Raw genomic sequence first — 8,945 nt, 5'->3', positions numbered from 1 at the left:
CGCCCCCCGGGGCCGCCTCACCAACTTCAAACCCAAAAGACGGAACAGTCGCAGGCGCAGGCCCCGATACCCGGACGGAGCAGCCCCGCCCCCGCGGCTCCATCGCGCGTGCGCATCTTGGAGGCCTTTGCGCCCCGCGCGGGGTAGGGAGAGGAGGGGGAGAGGGAAGGAAGGGCGATGGTTGGGCCAGAAGGAGGCCACGCCCATAGAGCCAACGTCTCTGCGCATGCTCCACCCGTCAGCTTCTAGTACTTTCGATGCGTCAGCCGACTCAGCTCAGTTCGCGTCCGGACGTCGGAGGTGGAGGTCGTGAGTTCCGTGTTGTGAGCGGCAGTGGAAATTCCCTCTTCGTCCCTAGCTGTGGAGGGACGGCATCCGTTAGGCCTTTCTCTCCGTTGTACGTGAGGCGTCGGCGGCTTGTGGTAAGTTTCCTCGGGGCGGGGGCGGGCGCAGGGGACCCTCAGCGCGGTGGTGGAGAAAGCGCAGGCTCTGCGTGGCGCACAAAGGGAGGGGGCCGCTAGCTGGGCGGGAAGGCTGGTGTCTGGCGTCGACTGCACCCGGAGTTGGCGGGTCTCGTTCAATTTATCGAGGTTCGCTGTCCCCCTCCCCCACCGCCTGTCCCCCTCCCCCACTGCCTGCGGGCCTTACTTCCGGGACTTCACTCCTCTCCTCCCCCGGTTAGTTTTTAGGAACCAAGTGTTCCGGAAGGATCCTCACAGATAAGGAAGCTTCCTACCGCAGGCCCAGATGTCAAACTACGTGAACGACATGTGGCCAGGCTCGCCTCTGGAGTCCCCGGCGGCCTCGGGCGGGTCCAGCCGGCTGTCCTCGGCCACCCGGAGCCGCTCTTCCAGAAGTTCGCGGTCCGGTTCCAGCGTCTCCAGTCGGTGGTCGTCCAGGAGTGGGAGCCGATCCCGGCGCAGGAGCAGGTCCCGGTCTCGGTCCCGAAGGCGCCACCAGAGGAAGTACAGGCGCTACTCGGGGTCTTACTCGCGGAGCCGGTCGCGGACCCCCAGCCGCCGCCGGTACCGGGAGAGGCACTACGGCTCTTCCAGGAGGCACTACCGGTCTCCCTCGCCAGACCGGTCCCGCAGCCGGTCCGGCTCTCGGGGACGGTCGTATTATCGAAGGGCCTACGCGATCACGCGGGGTAGACGCTACTATGGCTTTGGTCGCACGCTGTACCCGGAGGAGCACAGGAGTTGGCGGGGAAGATCCAGGACCAGGTCGCGGAGTCCAACTCCCTTTCGCTTAAGTGAAAAAGGTGAGTCGAGGGGGGTGCACAGTTAACTTCTCCCTTGACACCTCCTGTGTAGTTTTCAATGCTTTTATTTTCTTTGATGCTTGAAATCTCAACAGTTTTGTAGGGAGGGAGGGAGGACATTAGTAGGCTAACAGTTAAAACGGTACCCAGTTTTAAAGTTGACGGCATTTCTTTTCCCTTGGGATTAAGCTGTAGGTAACTTTTTCTGGTGGCTGGCACTTTTTAGTGGAGCCTTGTAAATGTTAGTGACTTAGTTGTTTACTTGCTCTAAGTTTCTGCTAGTTTTCTTACCAAAAAAAAAAAAATCGATGTTCAGAATACATTGTTGAAGAGAAAGCAAAAACAATGTGAAATTCACGTCTTTGGTAAGGAAAGCTGAAAACTGTTGAGATTATTTAGGGATGCTTATTTTTTCCCAGCAAAAAAATGAAAGAGAATTTTTCCACAAATAAGGATCTATTTTGCACATGAAAATGAAATATTAAACATCTTTGTTCTAATATTGTAAATAAAATGCAACCTTATTTTGTGATTCTGAGTTCTCTTGCGGAATGTTAGAAGATTAAGGAATATCTCGTTTCTTTTGTAGATCGAATGGAGCTGTTAGAAATAGCAAAAGCCAATGCAGCAAAAGCCTTAGGAACAACCAACTTTGAATTGCCCCCTAGTCTCAGAATTGTTCCTGTATCTAAAGAAACAGATTGTGAAACAGCTGTACCAAATAATGGTGCAAAGTTTGGGGTGAGTATTCTAACTTTATCCAGACAAAATCTTCACAAAGCTACTGCCAGGAAGATCTGATTAGTGTTTTTATTTGACTTACCTTAGACTACTTCTTGGAAAGGCTAGCTAGATATAGTGTTAAAATCAAAATAGATCTGACAGTATTAGACATGGTCTTTCCCATAAAAATGGGAGATTAATGAACTTTAGTTGACAGAATTAAGTGCTTTCATGATTGTAGCTGGTACTTTAGTGTTTTCTATGTAGTTAACAACTTTTTCAAACTAGTCTATACAGAGTATCTGTAGTTTTCATTGGCAGCATTATGTTCCCAGAAATTCTGTACTCAACATACAGTATAGTTTATCTGCTTTATTTCTGTCTTATAGAAAACATGAATGTGGTCTCCAGACATTGCTGAAGAAATCTGTTGGTAATTGATATATGGGTATTAATAAGCATCAGGTTTAACTAATTTGAAGTCTGTGTTCACACATTGAAAGCTTAGTTTTTGCTGGTAGATCCATGTGCATGCTAGAATTTGGGATAGGTACTATTTGGTTAAGATACAGAAGACAATTTTTAAAGTACACTTGGTAATGTTGGAGCATCTGTGATAGAGATGTCCATTTCATAATATATGCAATATATTCCAGATGTTTTGAGAGATTACAGAAGAAGAGGCCTGCTTCACTTGCAGATAAGTTTATAATTCTCCAGAAATGTGCAGGATGTGCATTGGCAAATTGCACTGTATTTTAATTATGTTGAAACACAAAGCATAAAAATCCATAGCTTTAAAGGTTTAAGGTAGCTAGGAATTATTAAACAGGAAAGATGATAACTAGATGAACCTATCATTCAGACCCAGATATGTGTATGCTTAAGTATTAGTAGTAGACAAATAAGATCTTAGTTGTTGCTTTTTCAGATGATTAGGTACCCAACTGGGCTAATGCCTTAAGTGATTTTCAACCTTTTTCATCTCAAGGTATACATAAACAAATTACTAAAATTCCACAGCACACCAAAGTACATATTTTTTGCTGATCTGTCAAAAAGTATAATTTTGATTCATTCACACCATAAGGGCTATTGTGTTGGCTGTCCCCCACCCCTTTTTTTTTAACTTGACAATCTTTAGGAAAAGAGGTCAGTGCCCCTGACTAAATAGTCAGGTATTGCATGTTTTAAAAATTCTTGCAGCACACCAGTTGAAAATTGCTACCTTAGTTCTTTGAAACTAGGTATTTTCTGGTATGACTTTACTTTCAAGTTGTTTGAACTTGTATTTGGGGATACAGGACTGCTTTACGGGGAAGTGTCGTCTTCAGGCCCATTTATTGCATCAATTTTTGTTAGGGGGAAGCGAGTACAGTGTTGTTTAGACTGATAACTGGTTAGATCCAACTTGATTTGTTGTGTCCCTGCAGCTAAATTTATACACTGTTGGGCTGCTTTGTATATAGTATTGTAAACCAAAGGTACAGTTTTTAAAAAACATATTTTCTCTTCCTGTCTAGCTGTCAGAAAAGCTAACAGAAGATGGAACTAAGAATGCCAGTGAAAAGTCTTCCCAGCAAAAAAGCATTAGCTCTAATGTAAGTATATCTAAGGACTTGGAACATATAGCCATTATGTGGGCTTTTATTTTTGTTGAAAGGGTCATTGCTCTTTGTCAAGATAATTGGGGACCTACTAAGCCACTTTATAGAATTAATATTTTGTATACTTTTGTGCCACTTTTACATAATGGCTTTTGTCATTTTTTTTAAAGATTTTTAAAAATTGATTTTTTAGGGGGAGAAGGAAACATTGATCAGTTGCCTCCTGTGCATCCCCTACTGGGGATAAAACTGGCAACCTTTCCATGCACAGGACAACCCCCATCCAACTGAAATTACACCAGCCAGGGCTTGTCATTCTTTTTATAACATCTCATTATTGTAATATGCTCTGTAGTTTCTTTACCTAACAGTTTGAGTCTGGTTACAGATGAGTTCCATGCTTGGCTCTGGTTGGTGTCTCTAGTTTCAATCTTAAATGGAATTATTTAATGTAAAAGCAGATATTTTAAGTATGTACAATATATGCATCTGGGAAGCTGACTTAAGAATTTGTTCTCTTACAGAATTCTGTAGCAAAGTCAGTGCTTCATAAATTGACTAAAACTGCTGAAGAGACCTCTTCAGGATCTCCAAAAACAAACCAGAAAAAAAGTCCATATGAATTGTGGAAACCTGTTTAAAGAAAAGTGATGGCTAAGGTTGCCTGAAATGCACTTTATTGCAAGTTTGTGTTTTCTATAGCATTCATTCCTGTGAGCGATTTAGTGGTAATTAACATTTTAGATTTCTCTTGGCAGATACGAGATAGCACAGATGGACCAGAGAATTGTGTACAGGTGGGAGTCTTGTATATATACTTGTAAATGTTTCGTGTAATATTGGTTGGTTATATAAAAATGAAATTTATAAGACAGTAATTAAACTGTGTTGTATATATATTTGTTAATAAATTTCTTGTTTTTACTGTTTTAGTCTCACTTTATTACACATCTTACATAATGGGCCTTTAAAATGAATGTTAACTACAAACTAAAATAGATTGATTATAAACATTCATGTAGTAGTTTTTGCCCATTAATACATAGTGGACACCAAAAATAAAAAGATTTAAGCTACTTTTAGATTAACTAATACAAGTGTATTTGGCTTATTAGATCAAATGTTTGAACATAACATGCCAGCCAGCTTAATGAATTTATTAAGCTTATATGCTGGGGCATAGCAGTAAAACATGTTTTGCTAGAACGTAGGTAAAAATTAGAAATCCTAACAGATAAAACATGCATGAGGGGTTTTTTTGGTGGTTTTTTGAGTGCCATCTATTTTTTCTCTTAGGTATGCATATATTTTTCTTCTCTACTCTTTTACTCTCATCTTGAACAGCCTCAAATTTAGAAAATAGATTTCCAAATAGGCCGGGATAACAAGTTAGAACATAATGGACAGAATATCAGAAGGAAAACACAAATACAGTGGAACCTTGGTTCTAGAACTTAATTCATTCTGGAAGATAGTTTGAAAACCAAATCATTTTTTCCTATTAGAAATAATGTAAATTGAGTTAATCTGTTCCAGACCCCCAAATGATTCCGTTTTAATCTTATATACAGTATATGTCTAATGTAAACACTTTAAAAACAATGAAATGGACAGTAAAAGTGTAAACCAAAAAAAGGAACAATATTCACAGCACAATTTCCTGGGATGTTAACATGAGAAAGCGGTAAACTCATACTTGCGCATTCTCTCTTTGTTGCATGATTGATCATACAAATACCAGCATGAAGGTGGTGGTGGGTTTGAAAAGCGAATTGTTTGAGACGAGAGAACTAAAGTTTAACCAAGGAACAAAACACCCAGAGATTAGGTGAAGAGATGAGCAGGCTGAAACTACAAGTTAAGTAGAAGTTGGCTTTTTAAAAGTGATGGTCCTCTAGTTGGACTTAAGTTATTAACTAAAGCTGTCCACTATTTTACCTGCACTTTTCAATAAGATAGTCATGTGATTACTTAAATTTCTTTGTTGTACTAGCCACTTGTGTTAATTAGCTACATGTGGCTAGTGGCTATCTTAAAGGAAAGTGCAGATATTTTTATCATAGGATGTATTGGATAGACCTTTAGTGCACAATGACTTGCATATGTACATTCCTAGACATTTAATTCCTGTCACTCACTTATAAAGCCTTGGTAACATTTTCATCCCTTAAGCCAGCAGCACTGGATTAGAACAAGGAATTTCATGGAAGAAGGGGTTGCTTTGGATAAACATTTTCACATTTGGGTTAATGGGTTATTAGGAAGGTAATGTGCTCCTAAAGGAATAAAGGTTACATGGTTAGGTTCACTTTTATTCCAAGGAGAACATTAATATTGGTAGACTGGCCTGGTGTTAGCAAAGTCAGAAAACGTTAAGGATTGATTGGTTTTAAGGTTTGTAACTAAAATGTGGTTAACCCGAGCACCCTGTTATTGGTATCTTACTAAAGTTGCATAACTCAAAGGATTTCCTTGTAAGAGAGACTAAATTGACAATACTAGAATTTTTTTTCACTGTCAGCTGGTAATGGAAAGTACCCAATCTAATCATGACCTCTGTTTGAACATAAGCCGCTTAACAGCCAAATGACTCTTCACCCAAACCCCTTCTTTCTTAAGAGAGGTCTGACTAGTTGCTATGGGTATGTGCCACTTAGGAGATTTCACTTCTAGAGTGATCTCAGCCACCTTTACCATTAGCTTTCAAGGAGACTTCAGCCTATTAACATGCTTGAGACTTCCCTATTTAATTTCTCTTACTCTATTGGCTCATTTTCTCTTTTCAGTACCCTGAAAATACATATATTTTTTCCATAATCACCCCATCCTTGTCTAACTTAATCTAGTTAGTTCAGCTTGGCCAGGACTATGTTTTATCTCTCCTATGTTTTGTAACACACAAGATAACAGTGCATACCCCCAGACTTATGTCTTTACATAAGTGGGATACAATTGCTCAGGTATGTGATACCCTGTTACTAAATAATCTGGACAATACGGTCATGTGCCACTTAAACCACAGGAATTTGTTTTGAGAAATGTGTAATTAGCCCATTTCATCACTGTGCAAACAGAGGGCACTTAACACAAACCTAGATGGTACAGCCTACACACCTAGGCTATTCATATGGTATAGCCCATTGCTCCTGGGCTAGAAATCTGTACAGCATGTTACCGTATAAAACAACATGAGATTAAATCAAGCACAACAGAAAATGATGCAATCGAGATGTAAACATTGATGTAACACGGCATACTGTTTTAAGCAAACTTTGTAAGAATACTAAGATAGGTATAGTAAATACATAAACCAGTAACAGTCATTTATCAAGTATTATGTACTATACATAACTCTGCTGTGCTTCAGTAGGCTTGTTTACACCAGCATCACCAGAGACACCTGAGTAATGCATTTTGTTACATTACAATGAATACCTCACTAGGTAATAGGAATTTTTCAGCTCCATTGTAATCTCATAGGACCACCCTTGTATATCTGTCATTAACTGAAACACTGTTAACGCAGTGCTTGACTGTATAACAAGATGAGAATTTGTACCAAGAGTCTAGATTCAGTGCTGTCCAATGGTGTACTAGTTTTCTGAGCTCCAGTTTCCAATGCCTGCCCCAACTCTTCAAAATGAACCTTTCCTACCCAGCTTATCACAGTACTGACTGAATTAGTGGCTTTAGTATTCACCCAGTCATCTTCAGAGTAGTCCTCAAGTCATAATATTGATACCTGTTTTGTTTTTTGTTGAAGCTGCAGTGGCTATTGGGAGTGCTTTTCTCCCCTGGAAAAAATCCTATTTTTCCTTAATCCCAGATCAGTATGATTTAAGAAACCTACTCCTATTAATCTTTCCCTCCCCTTCTTTCTTTTCCCTTAGTACAAAGGTATTAAATGCTTCTTTGGAAATGCTGGAGAACAAAACTATGGCAGTTTATTGATGTTTGTGTGTGTGTGTGTGTAAGATTGGGCAGAATGGGTATGTATTTGTCTCAAACTATTTAAAAAAATAAGTCAAATTACCACATCTTTACCCAATCCTCAAAGGCAATTATCGTAAATAGTATGATGTATATCCTGTATTTTTTTCTATGCCTATACAAATCTCTCTTTATAAACACTACTGTTGGATGATCTGAAGTTTAGGAAAAAACCCAGGTTCACACTGAAATGTAAAGACAATGATACAGTACACTACTTTGAAAGAATTTTTATAGTCTGTTGATTTTGCCTAATAATTACCCCATTTAAAACACAAATATAAAAGTGGTGGTGAGTGGGACCATTCTTGAAAGTAATACTTCGTATGTTCCTTAATTTCTGTCCAGTTGTTATACTTCAAGACCATAAGGTTAATTTTGTCACTTGGCATGAAATCAATATGAAAACTTTAGGTTGCATTTGTGGTACTTACAGCTTTTCTAAGTCTATGACCATCCTATCAATTTCCTTTGTGGGAGGCACATGTGTTCCATGAAGGAGACTGTTATATGTTGGGCAGAACTCCTCTCCACTGAGAAAGAGCTGGTGGTGAGTGGTGGTGAGTAACTATAAAGATCCTATACTTTCAGTGGTTAAAAAATAGAAAACAATGGGATCATATTTGATTTCCAAGAAAAAGAATTCAGACTTGAAAAAAGGTATTTAAGAAATCTACTGCAGTGCCCATATGAACTAGCTGAGGACCAGTGGCTACTGAACTTACTCAACCAAGTTCACACAGTGGGAGAGCTTAAGTGAGAACACATTGTGCTCTGCACAATTTATAGCTCTCTCCACTCAACACTATAGCTATTAATATAATCATGATCTTAAGCACATTGCCTGTCTTACATAATTAGGGAAAGATAGAGTGCAGTTTAGCATTGCTTACTGCACATGATGAAAGTAAATATCCTACACAGGTAAGGGACACAGTAATAGTAACAGTCATAATCATGATAATAGTAATAGCTAACACTAAACAGTGCTTACTATATGCCAAACATTAAGTGCCATTCTATGAATTCATTTAATCTTTACAATAAACCTATGAAGTAAGCACCATTATTATTTCCTGTATACAGATGAGAAAATTGATGGGGAAAAATGGTCTGACACATAGTAAGTGGTAGAGTCAGGACGCAAAGCTCCAAAATTAGCACTCTTCAATTTAAGTCCTTTCAGTAACATAAAGAGTATGCTATTAAATCACTTAGGCTTACTGTTTTTCTCTCAGTGTTTCATATGTTTCTATGTCAGGTTTGATCTGCGTGGTCGACCGGTGATACTGGCATAACTGGGCAGCAGCATAATCTAAAAATAAAATGAGAACCACAGACTATTTTAGATGTTGGAGCAT

General features: G+C 39.6%; 1 protein-coding gene across 1 annotated transcript; it reads left to right on the top strand.

The window, feature by feature from the left end:
- Positions 1–246: 246 nt before the first annotated feature.
- RSRP1 (arginine and serine rich protein 1) lies at positions 247–4,520 on the top strand. The gene is made up of 5 exons (XM_081143765.1): positions 247–422; positions 683–1,264; positions 1,854–2,005; positions 3,511–3,588; positions 4,119–4,520. Exons 2-5 carry the CDS (start codon positions 748–750, stop codon positions 4,233–4,235), a joined length of 864 nt encoding a protein of 287 aa, XP_080999891.1. The 5' UTR covers positions 247–422; positions 683–747; the 3' UTR covers positions 4,236–4,520.
- Positions 4,521–8,945: the final 4,425 nt, after the last annotated feature.

The sequence above is a fragment of the Miniopterus schreibersii genome (assembly GCF_964146895.1).
Source record: "Miniopterus schreibersii genome assembly, chromosome: 8".
In the NCBI taxonomy this organism is placed as follows: domain Eukaryota; kingdom Metazoa; phylum Chordata; class Mammalia; order Chiroptera; family Miniopteridae; genus Miniopterus; species Miniopterus schreibersii.
The sequence above is the reverse complement of the archived record's forward strand: the minus strand, read 5'-3'. Positions and strand labels throughout refer to the sequence as shown.